Genomic DNA, 15,480 nt, shown 5'->3' with positions numbered 1-15,480 from the left:
CAGTCCTCGTGGATCTCCCCACCGTGCCTGGGAGAGCACGTTAAGCCGTCGATACCGGTTGTTATCATGTACACCTGATAGCGATCGTTACTCATAGTAGGGCATATCCGCTAACCCGCATTGGAGCCGCGTGGTGGATTAAGCTCTGATAGTTCTCCTACATGGGGAAAGAGTGGGAGCAGCAGTGGGATATTACAGGCTGAAGCGTTGCCCAATTACGTAATAAAAATAGGACTGTAGAGAGTTTTTTTATGTATATTTATTATGTTGGTATATTCATAAATGTATTTTAATTTATTAAGGGCCTGTTTCATCGATTGTTAAATACACCATTTGACGAATAACTGTGTCCAACAGATAAAAGTATTTGATAATAGTATTCGTTTTTTTCATCGAATTCAACTACAGTTATGAAATAGGTATTTCTATTCGTAAACACAAATCTAAGTTTCAGTTTATTAATTGAGGAGAAACAGGTCCTAAAGGCCCATTCTTCCTCCTGCTGTTAAAGTCTATTCGTAGCTTATGTGCTGGATAAACTTTATGCACAAACGATTAAACCGGCCCTTAGAGTTATTTTAATTTAGATAAAACGTGATATATTAAAATTAAATTAATTAGTGCAACGAGCGAGACAAACTGATTTAGAATGCGTGTGTTATCGTTATTCATCATGTTGTTACAGAATTTTGATACTTAGCAGTTAGCCATTTTCTCTTTTGGTAATTGTCTGTGACGCTTCGCTGATATCAAAAAGTGATGCGTGCGCGATATTCGTATTATTTGTTTTATATTTTTATATACTAAATAATAATATAAAAGTAAGTTGTGAAATATTTAAATTTTTAACATTAGAAAGTATCATTTGTATTTTAAGACACATTTTATAACAGCGAGTTATATATATATATATTATGATTTAACTTAAAATTAAACCATTTTTAGGTAATTACTAATTATATATTTATTATACATAAGTTCTGTAGATGTTAAGTTGTTTAAAAAAAATAAAAACAAAAGTTTTCACCATTGATTTTTTTATAGTTTGCGACTCAATTTAAGAGTCCATTGCCATCGCGTGTTGGACACCATTGCTTGCCGAACAATAGAATGGACACTATAAAATACCCATGCGTATATATTGTTACGTTGTTAGTGGTGACTGACTATAAAAGATATACAGATGACGCGGAAAACAGATTAATAAAACGAATCGTACCTATATTAAAAATTATAATGACGAATAAAATTTATATTTACGAAAATTGTGTTAGTAGTACCACCTATTGTATGTAAATTTTACTATTGTTAAAAATTCGTTAAAGCTTCACATATTTTGTTTAAATAATTTTATAAACAACATTTAAATTAATTTATATCATGTCCTCGAGATTGTGAAATAATTACCCGTTAAAATAATAAATACTTACGTATTTTTTAAGTGCGATTATTTTGATAATTTGTAATTAGAGCGTAAATAGTGAGGTCAAAAGTAGAAAAAAGGAAATAATATTCAAAAAATTAGAACTGTGTATTTTAATTTATTCTCGTAATGAAACAACAATGAATCTGTAACGGGGTCGTGACTGGGGATTAAGGAATTCAATAAAGTATTATGAGTATTTGTTTTCTAATTTAATTCTGTTTTTATATAATTCAAGATAATCACACAAAGAATGTAAATAAAGGCTTTAGTAGAAGAAAAAAATTAAAACTTAACAGAGGATTAAATTAAAACGAATATAATCACTATAACCAATATTTTATCATGTAAAGTACATCTAACCTGTAGGGTCGCTTTCTGTAATGCATGTGGCTATTCTGTCGCTCCAGCTTTACAAATAAAATTACACCGATTATAATTTTACTCTCGTAAGCCGGTCTCAATGGCGTGGACGTACAACACGACACATACTTTTCAATTACCTACATCACTTGTTGTCAGGCACGTGGCACACTTTAATCGGTAATGCACAATACTTTAAAATAATAATTCTTTTACATCACTATATACGATTTTCGAATTATATTTAACGCGCGTGCTGTATAATATACGAGTGGTCGCGATGGACTGACGCATCACGGCATCACGGCATCAACAAACGTAATGGTGGGCAGGCTACATGGCAAGGCATGAATTATCCACATTGGTCGACTGCGAAACACTGGCCGTTATTAAATTATCAAGCAGTCCGCGGATGGACGCAGGCTGTGCACGATGACTGTCCGACTGTCCGCGAAGAAATAGAATAGCGCGCAGTGCTACGTCGTGTTTTTTAACGGCGAGTGACATGTTTATTGTCATAAATTTTTGACGGTAGAAAAAGAAACAATAAATATATGACATCGAGTTTGGAAAATGCTTTTTGCTTTATAAACAAAGCGTATTCCTCTTACTGTTTCCATTTGTAACTTGGACGGTTGTCGAATATATGAAATATATAAATTCCTATACTTATTTTTATCAAATTTTATCACAATCACATTAACATTAATTTCAAACCGCGTTTTTAGAGCAGAAAATAATAAGTTTAGTAACTTTTAAAAATTACTTTCAGCTGTCTTTTTTGTGTAACTGTATCAAATTGCAGTAATAGTTACATCGGAAGAAATAGCTTAATATACCAACATCATTACAAACTGTCTCTAATAGTGACTGTCATGTCACTTAGAAGTACTGTAGGCCATTATTTACACGAGTCAAGTGATAATGGTCTTTGTTTTTATTGAATTAGAAACTTCTTTTATTTAGAGCGTCTTAGAAAAGTATCGAGCTGGAACATTGGCTCACTTTCTTGATTCAAAACCGCCACATCACAACTTTTTTTATATGAATAAAATTTCTTTTGTGAAATATTTTATGATCGTCTTAATTTATGTATTAATGTTTTAATTTATAAAATACGTATCTCGTACACAAGTAAATTCAACTAAAGAACTGTAACACTAAAATAAAACTGCACGTATGAATGTTACCCTGAAGGTGATGAAATTTTGTTCGTGCAAAACGAATTTTATTATGTACCTATCATAGGTTCTTGAGATTTGCCACAAGACGCAATTGCTACAAAAGTTCTAATACCAGGGTTAAAAGAAGTACACAAAGTGTAACCATTTAGCGTCTATATTTAGAACGTAGGAAGGAAATGTGTGTGAATAAGGTCGAGCAAAACGAATCAATAAACCAAACAATATGCAACATTTCTTATTTTATACTTTATTACCTGGGTACCTTTCTATGTACCGTGATAAAATATTCCCTAAGTGCACAGTTTGAGTATGGTACTTTAGTGAAAGACTTGTATTTTTGATTTTTATGAAATCAAAAGTCAAATAAGAAACGTTACTTCTCACCATTAACTATTACTTACTTCCAAGTATTTTTATACAAGTTATATAAATAATTTACTTATACTCATGACACGCTGTTTACACTGCATATTTTTTATATTTAAAAACCTTCCCAGAACGTACCTTGGTTTATTATTTTTTGTTTAGAATAGAAATGTTTACTTGTGTCGCAACAACTCACTAGAAACTAGATAGTAACAATTAGTGAAAAACGGAAATATAGCGGTGTTGTGGGTCAGGTTAAATGACCGTATTTAGAGTCTCTAGCCACAATTACGATCTGACCGTCTGTGACGCAACATCAACATTATTTCGATTGTTGGAATGTAAACTGTTGTGTGTTGGGCAAACACGAGACAACGACGCAAGGACGCTGGACTGAAAAGTTGCCAAATTGTGTACAAAAACTTTAACTTAAATTGAAGTTATGTCGTAACCGCTATTTCAATGTATTCGTTTATTATAAAGTTTTTGTTTGTAATAACGATATTAGACCACTGAAAAACATTTCTTTCAAGTTTTTGTTCATTGGTGCACAATCGTTACGTTATAAAATACAGAAATGACTTATAAATAATAATATAGAATAGAGACTAAAATCACGGACATTATACAACGCGAAACGGAGGTTAAGAAATTCAAAAGATAATAAATTACTTTTATAATACTTACATTTTGTTCAAAACTGGAAGTTATGAAATTTGATTCTTCATTTTACAATTAGTTTGAAACTAAAAATACGTAAAACTTTGTTTCATTGGTTTACAATAAGTTTGAAACTATAAATATGTAAAACTTTTAAATTAATTTTCACAGCTTATAAATAAAAATTCAATAAAAACGCGCAGAGCTTAAAATCCATTTTTACGTAGTCATTAATTAATATAAATATGAATAGTAATTAGTAACTTTAATAGATTTAATTCAAATTATTTCATCTATCAATATCAACCTATTGTAATATAAATAATTATTTTGTAAGATTTCGTCAATAGACTTATTGAGTCACGTAGTATAATAATTTGGATTCGTAATTATAACTGTAACAATGAAGCTTTCATCTATATATATAAAAATGAATGTTTGTCTGTATGTCCTTTATAGAATCGTAAACTTGCATTATGCATTTGATAATGTCATGATCTTCAGCGAAGTGTTGAGCCCACAAAGGTTTTCGAGTTGGTACGACCAAAAAAAGCGTAACAACACGCGCAGAATACAGCTAGTTATAAAATAATAATTTAAACTGTCTTTTCTTAAAATACATGATGATATTAATTTCTCTTAGCTCAAACTACAATTTATACCTATATAATTTATTTTAAAAATTGAATTTAATATACTTCGATTGTATGCAACAGTTCAATGCGTATCTAGCAATTTAACATCTAAATCCGCCAACCCGCACTGTGCAACCTGCAGCGTGGTGGATTAAGCTCTGATCCTTCTCCTGCATGGGTAATAGGTGCCCAGTAGTGGGATATTACAGACTGAAGCGTAGCGATTGTTTCTCGAAATAAATATTACTGACATACAAACACATAAGCGTTAAAAAACTAATCATCATCATCATCATTTCAGCCTATTACAGTCCACTGTTGGACATAGGGCTCCACAAGGTCGCACCAAAAACGTCGTGAACTCATGGGTGAAAAAAACTAATAGCACAATAAAAACTCTTTACAATTAACAGTTTATTAATGTTTGTGTACAAAACGCGGCAAATATTTGCTTCTAACATTTAATAAATCACTAACGGAGCAATCACATATGGATGAGATTAGAGATGCCACGAATATTCGGCAATTATTCGGTATTCGGCTATTCGGCCTCTTTTTTTCGCTATTCGGTATTCGGCCGAATATGGTTAACCATTTGGCCGAATACCGAATAGCGAATAGCAATTTTTTTATTTCCTACTGTTTTTCCGCGACCTCGCGTAAATTATAGCCCATGTCCTTTCTAAGGCTCTAGAGTATCTGTGTACCAAATTTCATTTAAATCGGTTCAGCAGTTTGGGCGTGAAATCGTGATAAATAGATTTACTTCCTTTTTTTTTTGAGTTTTTTCATAATTTATTACCAAATAAATTATGAAAAAACTCAAAATATTACTCACAAAGATATTTATTTAACCAAAAAAGGACTAACAAATTAATATTTAAAATCTACCAGTGGTAAGAAATAATCACAACAAACAAACTGCCAGTTTATTGTCTTCACTATAAATTTTATAATAGTTCCAAATAGGCGATTTTTTATTAAATTGATTCATTTTGCTTTTCTCGAACAAACGGTGATATTTCTTATGGTAATCAATCACATTAAATGTTATATTTTAGTATACAGTACGTACGTATGCACCAACAATCAATGAAAAATGAAATTATGAAACAAAACCGCCCGCGCCTACCAAACGTATTAGGTACTTCAGCGATGCAAGTTTAAACTCGTACGGTGACGAGTTGTGTCTTGTCGCCCGTGAAAAGTACTAAGTGTGGCCGAATATTCGGCTGCCGAATGTTCGGTGCTTCGGCCAAGAGCCTCGCCGAACATTCGGTATTCGGTATTCGGCCAAATTACTATTCGTGGCATCTCTAGATGAGATGTCTATTTCGTTGCGAATACTATTAATCACTAGCTGACCCCCTTAATCCCCCCCCCCCTTTAACTTTATGAAAAATAGATGTTGGCCGATTCTCAGACCGACATGATATGCAAACAAAATTTCATAAAAATCGGTCCAGCCGTTTCGGAGGAGTTTTGCAACAAACATCGCGACACAAGAATTTTATATATTAGATATTACTATAAATATTATAATACCTCCTAATCTTCGATCACTGAAAAGTTTTCGAAGAATAAATAGACAAACATTTACAAAAAAAAACAGACACCGTTTGTAACTAAAAATCATTTCCATCGTTTCATTAACTAAAATACGCAAAATCACCGAGTAACAATAGTCTTGCAATAAGTGTAGGATATATGCAAAAAGTTTTTACTTATTTGAGGATAACACGAACGTAGGTTCGAGACGGATACAATTGACTTTTTATAACGTTCTGCCTCAAGTCACAAGCTCATTATTCTATGGGATAAAAAATTAATTTAATTGTTACATGTAATGTGGTATTTGATAGTGAGGATCAACTTTTAATTGGATCATACAAACAGGTTAACAAACAATTTTTGATCAACTTCAAAAAAGGAGGAGGTCCTCAATACGCCTGTAACTTTTTTTAGTGGACCGATTTTAATGTTTTTTTTTTTAATCGAAGTCCCATTGAAGTTTAATCGAGATCTGACAAGTAGGTACTTTTTGAGTTAGGTATCTTTTATAATGCGGGTATTTGTTTGACAATTTTTTTCGTCTACCTACGTTGTATTACTTGTCGATGTAATTGAAATAGTTTTTTTTTTTTTCGTTTGCGAGCAAACACAAATATTATTTATTTTTTATGTTGAAAATAATTTATGTAATTTTTTATGAACTAAATTTATTGCTTAGATTAGGTAGTTGTTTAATGATAAACCAAAAGTTATTTGAAATGTTCAAACACAATTTTAACATTTAACAGGTAAGTATATTGTATTGCTTCTAAACAATATTATCAATGAGTAAATCTGAAATATAATTAAATCTATTTGTTGTAACTTAATTATTGCTAAATAAAATTTAAATAACAATAGAAATATTTCCATCATTTTAGTATCATATACAATATGCTTAGCACATTATAAAAATGAGTCACAAATTATATTTCATATTGATCATATAGGTATATGTATGTAATGTGTTTAAGTTATTTCGATTCAGATGTGACTCACAGATAATCTCTTTACACTATAGTGTTACGATTTCACCGACCTACAGAGCAAAGTTCAAAGGTCACACGCAGCTATTAATAACCTCCTAAATAGTTATGTACATCTGTTTGTAAATGTTGGGTTTGTGGCACGAGGAAACTACACGTTATTTATAGGAGTTAATTTAAATATACGCATATTGTTTATGGAGTAGTTTAATTTTTTTTTATCAATTCAATCCAATTCTCTTGTGAAACAAAATAACAAGAGTCAATTAATTGAATAACAATTAATTGACTCATGTTAATTTTGATTTGACGAGATCTTATGATTTTACAAAAAATCAATTTATTTGTAGTTATTTTTTTTTAATTGCTTAATATTCAATCTATAAAGAAACAATGTTAGTTTTCAGTAGTCAAATTTATGGAATTTGAACGATTTCGTGAAGTTTTTGTTAATCTAAACAGTAGTACAGTTGTACCATTTGTTGAATATATAAAAATGGATAAATACAATTACAAGAAACTTTTCCATATAGTAATTACCGAACGTTATGAATATAATTTAACCTACACTACTGAAAATAAGTCAACTTATAAACTACAAAATTAAAAGCACACTTATTGAGATAGACTAAAAGATACGTTAAAAAACGTGCATAGATTTAACTTAACACCATGCAAAAAAAAAAAAAAAACAAAAAACAAAAGCTTACTGTCGCATGGAGCCCCATCGTCGATGCGGTAGGTTTTCTTGATGGCTACGGAAGATAACATAAAAACGATAAGCGAACGCAAAGAAAATAGAGCGGAAATAAACACAAAACTAGACAAGCAATGTAACAAACAATACTAAAATATCGTTCCTATATTCAAAAAAACGATTCGTTTTGCTCATTAGCCAACTTTGAAATCAACATCTCCAAAATTGACCATATTTTGTAATCATAAACTAACTTCAAACACGACATCGAAATCGCACAATTCGTAAGTCAAAACGAATAGTTTTTTTTTTTGGAATATGAGAGCTCGGCTATACTACCAAATTAGTAGAGAAGTAGAAAAAAAATTCACAAAAATAATCGAAGATCTTATTATCTGAGGCCGGATTCGAACGGTACGTATAAGTTATTGTCTAAATAGTTAACGAATAAATTTAATAAATGTGGCAAAAGTAGTTCTAACTAAAAGCAAATATGTCATATTTAGGTACTAGATAAGAATCGCAATTGTGATTTTAGACTTCCTCTTCGTTAATTCTTGTGAAAATACATTTCGAATTACTAACTTACTAAAACAGGAAAAAATAAACTAAACAGATATGCCTTAATAAAATTAACTAGTTTATAACATAAATAAATAGGAGACGAAAAATTTGGATAGAAAATACGGATAAGAAAAAAAATTTCTGCTTAGTAAATACCTCATAAAGAAAACTTTTATAAAATATTCTAAGGCATGCAGATATTATAGTCATTCGTATCGAATTTATCACCCTTTAAAGCTCTACAGAACGTCAGAATTATATAGTAAGTGGTATGAAAAACCCTTCAGACGGTTAAGCTACCTATTAGGAAAACTGTGAATTTATTTAACCAATCAATTTATTTATGTAATTCATGGGTAAAATTTTTTTTTTTTAATATTAAACTGTAACCTATAGACTACCCCCAACCATCCCCATGAGCTCTCTACCTTATTCACCACAGGAACACAATACTACTTGGGAGCAGAATTGTTTAGATCTTCTATGAACTTCTGTAAGGTTGAGATGCTTCCCCAGTCGGGCTTTTCCAGATTTTGAGCTGAATATTTCCCGATGTACCCTAACTCAATTTGTCCTAAATGAATTTATTTTCCCACGGACAAATAATTATTGAACGTAGAGATTTAGTGCGTATCCAATTATGTACGTACCTGGGCGGTGTCCGCCTGAGACTGGTCCTCGTCCAAGAGTGACGGTTCAACTGATTACCTGGACTTCTGGAACCGTTTTCTAATCTGTTGACAGAGAAATGAATTAATTTTTTAAAAAATTTAATTTTAAATTGTAAGTAATATCGAAATGAGGAAAGATGTTGTTCTTTGTTTGTAATGGTCAAACTGAGAAAGTACTAAAAATACTATGATTCCGAGTTAACTTGAAGTTGGAAATCTTTGGAAGATGCTGTTGTCGAAAGATAAGCCGTCGTTAGAGAACCGATCGTCAGTAATAAATAGGTATTCATTATTAAATAACAAGAAAATTATTGTAATCAGCAAGAAAGATTTATTTATGTTTTTATATTATACTACAACCAATCAGTCGGATCACCCGACAGACGTTGTACTGTATTTGATAACTGTTAAACGCTTGTAGTTTAAAGTAATCTTTACGTTTTCTGTAATTTTAAAACTTTCGTATTTTTTCATTTCGTACGGATCGTCTAGAAAATAAAATGTCGATGCAAATGAAACTGCCGGCGACATCTAGTCCTTAGCATTTTTAATATTTAATACGACTCATTTAGAATATTATAGTATTCGGGTTGGTGAACTTCAAGTTGAGGGTAGTGCCGTAAGCTCGTAAAACTTATACCGCCTTTGAGAGATCAACGACCTATTGTATATTTATTGCCTTTATCGCTTCTTACTGTAATAACACGAGTACTTTATGAAGTTAATGAAGTTTTAATTTTATGTATTAAGTATTTCAGACGATCTTAATCTATTCATAAAGATTTGAGTATATTATTTGTGTAGTATCGTTTTTTTTGGTCATTTTTCTTACATTTAAATAGTAAGTCGGAAATTTTATTAATATTTTCTATTTATACGTGACTAAACCTAATATATTTTTAAGCATTTTATAATCCTTAAATTATTCTGGTTAAGCATTTAATGAAATTGACAGCGTCTTAAATTTTATAGTTAACCACGCTTAAGCCACTAACTTACAATTAATTTTTTATTATTGTCAAGTATAAGCTATACGTATTTTTGTAATTTTATTACGTAGGTATTTTATTGTATTTTAAAAATATGTTCAGATTTTAATAAATTACAATATTGTCTAGAATATGATATATTTGTTTTTCTTAAATTATTCCCAAGAAAGTGAAAGTAAGATAATTTGGAAATAAAAATTAAAATTGTGTTTTCAACAATTTATTGTTGCCCAAAGGGTCGCGAATTTAATCTCTACTCATTGTCAATGTTTACATAATTCTTAGAAATTTTGGTAAAGGAGCACCCACAAACCACGTGGTCATATTTTAGGCCTTCTTAGACCCCTCCCTCCACTCGTGTAGCCTAACGTAACTTTTGATGTCACGAACATATCACATAAAATTTTATATTCATGGTTATTATTTTATATATCAATTTTCGTTTCAATATTCGCTTCGCTTCTCAGTCGTATCTCAAAACTTAAACTATTATTTGAACTATTAAATTTTAAAAGTAAATTAAATAATGAATGATTCTGTAACTAACGTGTTAGCCGCGGGTGCGTCAGCGTCCGCTTCACCGTAGCACTCGAAGTTCTCGGCGTCGGACATTGAGTTGCCGGGACTGGAGTCCGCCGTCGCGACCGACTGACTCCCGGTTTCTGTGCCGTTCTGAAAGATAAAGTTTTACAGAATTTACATTTAACTAAATACTTATAATAACTATTATATGCGGCTACCTTGAGAAAGAGGCCCTTTTACCCAGCCGTGGGACGTTACAGGCTGAATGATCATTTTATTTTGATAGATTTGAATGGATATATACATATCTGTTATATATAGGTAAATAAATTGTCAAAAAATATTAAAATATTAAAATTTATTGTTTATTTTGAAGAAGATTTCAATCATAACAAAAAAAAAATTGTTTAGACAACAAGAATTCTACTTCGATTACCACGATTTTCCTTGTATCTCACTTGTTTTGGGATTTCCCTATGACGTACTAAAATGCTAAACATTATACATTAACCGGTTTACGTTTTTGACTATCAACTATAAGACTATATTACCTGTAATTTTCTAGGCATGTTCCCTGGGGAGGTGCGCGGCGACTTAGTTCTCTGAAACACGCTGGGCGCCATCATGACCGCCTCAGGCACTTTGGTTTCTGAAAATGAAATAATACACATTTATTAAAATGATATACTTTAACACTGCAACATCATTACTTTACATAGAAATAATTAAATAAAAAATTTCTTTGATTTTTCAAGTACCACAAGTAATATAAAAGTTCATAAAATGGCGAGCAGTTTTTAATATGTATTCAAAACATTTTGAAAAGTGTTTTCGTATTGTAAGTAATTATACGTTAAGATTCTGTCGTCGTTACGTACGTTTCTTATCATTGTTGGACTGATTTGAAATAATTAAACATGCTGATATTCTTGATAAGAAATCTTTTCATTTTTATCGCATTCGTACATTGATAATTACGAACAGTCGCATTTAGTAGCAATCACCTTTATTTTTATCAGTAAATCGGATAAAATTCTAACATTCTTCTAAGACTATCTATAATTGTACAAATAACTAATATATCATAAATCATTAAGAATCATTAATTATGCTTAAAGCTAATTTTGAAATAACTGTTTGTTAGGCATATTGTAAAATAATAAACTAATAGTCAATGAAATAATAATTGAATGAAATCCCCATTGAGATGTAAAGGCAATAGACTGAAAATATGCTTCTTCTAGTGGTTCATACAAATTATTATTTTAACAAGATAATAAACCTTATATTGACTACTAGCTGTACCCGCAAACATTGTTTTGCCATATTATTATTACAGCCTATACAGTCCACTGCTGGACATAGACCTTCACAAGTTGACGACAAAAATAACGTGAACTCGTGTTATGCCCATAGTCACCACGCTGGGCAGGCGGGTTGGTGACCGCAGTATTGGCTTTGTCGCACCGAAGACGCATTGCCATATTATATGTTATTAAATCCCCTTAATTCCCCCCCACCTCCCCTTATAACTTAGCTGTATGAAAAATAAATGTTGGCTGATCCTCAGACTTACCCAGTATGCACACAAAATTTCATAAAAATCGGTCCAGCCGTTTCGGAGGAGTATTGTAACTAACACGATTGTGACACGAGAATTTTATATAGAAGATTTTTCAATGAATTTTGTGTTCAATGTCACTCCTGAATAGTGTAGCTTTCTGTTAGTAGAAGACTTTTCGTGATCGGATTAGTATTTGCGAATAATACCCCCTACAAACAAACAAAGTTAGAAACTTTACCTCTTTATAATATTAGTATAGAATATCGATAATAACTCTAATATATAAACTATTATAAAATAGACTTAAGTAGTTCCAAGACCATTCAACTTAATTCACTACCGTAAGTAATTTAATTAGGATTTAAAACACGATTTATTACTTACAGTTTATCAGTTTTCATTTTGTAACAATGACTTTGTACATACTAATTACCAAGAAAAATTAACATAGCATGTTATATTTGATGATCGGATAATATTACGTACGACATCCATAATTTCTTATGTAATATAAGATTGATAATTGCTGTCACTAATCACTATAGTGAATTAGCGTGAAGATGCAGTGGAGGATGTGTTACTTATTGCAAGTAAACACGACATTTCTAACATACAACAATTCTTTCAGTACCAGACCACGTCCCAGCTTTACTAGACAAGTCTTTTATTTAATAAATCGCCTGAAGTTCGAGCCACGCTCATAGCAAATGCCATTATAAACAGCTGAAAATAATCTGTTGTAAAGAGTAGCACCATTTTCGTTATTTTAATTCATATTTTTTATTAATCTTATTTTATCGGTCTGGTGAATGTGCTGGCGATTCACCTTAGCGTGTCTAGCAGGTTAATCTTTTTTAATCTAATTTGGCTACTTAGTATTGATAAAGAGGCTCGACATTAATTGCAGCTTTTTAGAATGTGTGTAGGTTAGGAAATTATAATTTAGTTAATATAACATTTGTATTTTTTTATATTAGTAATGAGAGACTGTTTTGTCTTATCATTAATATATTATGGACATGTTTCAATGAAGCACAAGATATAAAATAAAGAGAAATTGAACTTATTTAAATATATTTATATATATAAAATCTTTTTATTATATATATATATATATATATATATATATATATATATATATATATATATATAACATCATCATTATCATCATTACAGCCTATACAGTCCACTGCTGGACATAGGCCTCCACAAGTTTACGAAAAAATTAACGTGAACTCATGTGCTATATATATAACATATTGTAATAAAATAAGAAGTGGATTCAACTAAGATAACGAAAAATTATTTTACATAAAAAACGTGTTTGATGTTCCAACTAATATAGTTCAAGTACATATAAAGTTTACTCATTAAAATTATGCCTACCATAAAGCACCTGGTTAAGAAGTCGGCAGCAGTGAAGGAACAGTCTCGCGAGCAGCAGAAAGGCTCTCCACCACGCCTCTAACAGTCGAGCAGCATCGAGTGCATCACTTTTCAGCACAATCACAAACTCTGACATATAAGTCAACATTGATAATAGTTCTACATTCGTACTGTTACGGGTTTTTAATAATTCCTTGAACACAATTTCACATAGCATTGTATAATTCTTTTATTTATTATGTATCCATTCTTAGGTTTTTCTAATTCAATTAAGGGTTTAAATTTTATGAAATCTAGCTTTTAAATGAAACATTATAGATTATTAAATTAACCATTTATTTTTTAACACAAATACTTTATCATTCTTAAAATTCCTTTAAAATGTCTACTTATCTCTCTTTACTCTTAGTTCAATCTTATCAGTGTGGTTTATTGTAAAGTTAAGTCAGGAAATCTGATAAAGAACTGTGTTATCAGGTCTCACAGTAAAACGTACGACTGGTACAGCTATCGCAAATTTAATCAATGCATTTTTACTTTCGTTCCGTAATGAAATATTGTGTAATAATCAATTTTACTATCATCAATTCTTTAAGAGGTTGTAGTTAAAATTGTAATTGTAGTCGCCATAAATAAATTTTAAGCAAGTTGACTGTTTTATTTTGAGCGTGTGATTTTTGGCTACAATCTACTTTGAACTCTACTAATGGAGCTTCCTGGGCGCATTACGAATTTTTATACTGTCTAAAAATCCTACTTAAACTATATACTCACGTTTCTTTCAGTTTGGTTGAGATTAAGCACTTTTATTGTTTCTTAAATTCACGTGTATTTGTTTTAATGTTAAGAATAGTTTGAAGAATACTATTTGTTATATTTATTTTCAATATCCAACACGAACATTGTTATCATTCGTATTCATAGTTTTAAGAGAGTTTGCGATTACGTTTTTAATCGTGCACTTTTTCATTTAGGTTAAGTGCATTTTCATTAATCGAAAGTCGAAACCAAACTTTCATTTAAAAGACATTGTATTAAAATGTTTTTAATTGTTGACAATCTGTTTTCACACATTGTAGAAGGCTTCACGCTCTCTGCACAGGCATCTTAAGAAATATCACGTTGCAGACTCGGTCCACTTTGCTTGATTGGACAAAGACGTCTACGATTATTTATTAATCACATAATTTTAACCGTAACTAAATACGTAATTTACTATTAGTTTCGAAATGTCGAGTGCTTGAGTTATGGTTGAGAAGAAAAAAGAATCTCTGTATATCTTGTTAATTTTTCATATTATCAATTATACCGCATAACTTTTTACTGGGTGTACCGATTTTGATGATTTTTAATTTAATCGAAAGCTGATGTTTATCATGTGGTCACATTTAAATTTCATCGAGATCTGACTACAACTTTATGAATCTTTGATAACGCGTTTTTACTTGACTATTTTTTCGTCTACCTACGTTGTATTACTTATCGATGTAATTGAAGTCGGTTTTTTTTCGTTTGCGAGCAAATACAATTATTTCCTACATTAACTAATATAATGAGTTCTTCGACACAAGCACGCAAGCTGTTTAGTATTAGATATAATATGTAATATGTTACTGATATAAGTTTAATATATAATTGAGAATTATTTTGTTGTTATTTTTTGTTGATAAGTTTATCCTGTATTTTTAGATTTCGTATCTGGGCAGTTCTACTTTGTTTCTATGTTTCTACTCAATAACTATATAATTAATAGTTTCTAAAACGTATTTAATTAAAAATAAATAAAATAATAATTTACTAAAAAAAATTGGAATCAGTTAGGTTTTTCTTGAAGTAATTGAGATAAAGTCAACACATTAATTCTCTTGCTTTAAAATTATAACAAAATTTCTAAAACAGTACATAATATTAATTGCCTC

The 15,480-nt window shown here is 30.6% G+C and overlaps 1 protein-coding gene across 1 annotated transcript in view; it reads right to left on the bottom strand.

Annotated features, from left to right (window-relative positions):
* LOC123659761 (rab11 family-interacting protein 4A) overlaps positions 1–13,712 on the bottom strand; it is a 53,828-nt gene extending 40,116 nt beyond the window's left edge. The window contains exons 1-5 of the mRNA XM_045594938.1: positions 13,562–13,712; positions 11,163–11,260; positions 10,637–10,761; positions 9,080–9,163; positions 7,879–7,923 (exon numbers count right to left, since the gene is read on the bottom strand). Coding sequence (XP_045450894.1) covers positions 7,879–7,923; positions 9,080–9,163; positions 10,637–10,761; positions 11,163–11,260; positions 13,562–13,709 — 500 coding nt within the window. The 5' untranslated portion in view covers positions 13,710–13,712. The remainder of the gene's footprint in view (positions 1–7,878; positions 7,924–9,079; positions 9,164–10,636; positions 10,762–11,162; positions 11,261–13,561) is intronic.
* Between the last annotated feature and the right edge of the window lie 1,768 nt (positions 13,713–15,480).

The sequence above is a fragment of the Melitaea cinxia genome, chromosome 14 (genome assembly GCF_905220565.1).
Source record: "Melitaea cinxia chromosome 14, ilMelCinx1.1, whole genome shotgun sequence".
In the NCBI taxonomy this organism is placed as follows: Eukaryota; Metazoa; Arthropoda; class Insecta; order Lepidoptera; family Nymphalidae; genus Melitaea; species Melitaea cinxia.
Note: the sequence above shows the minus strand (reverse complement) of the source record. Positions and strands in the feature narration are given on the sequence as shown.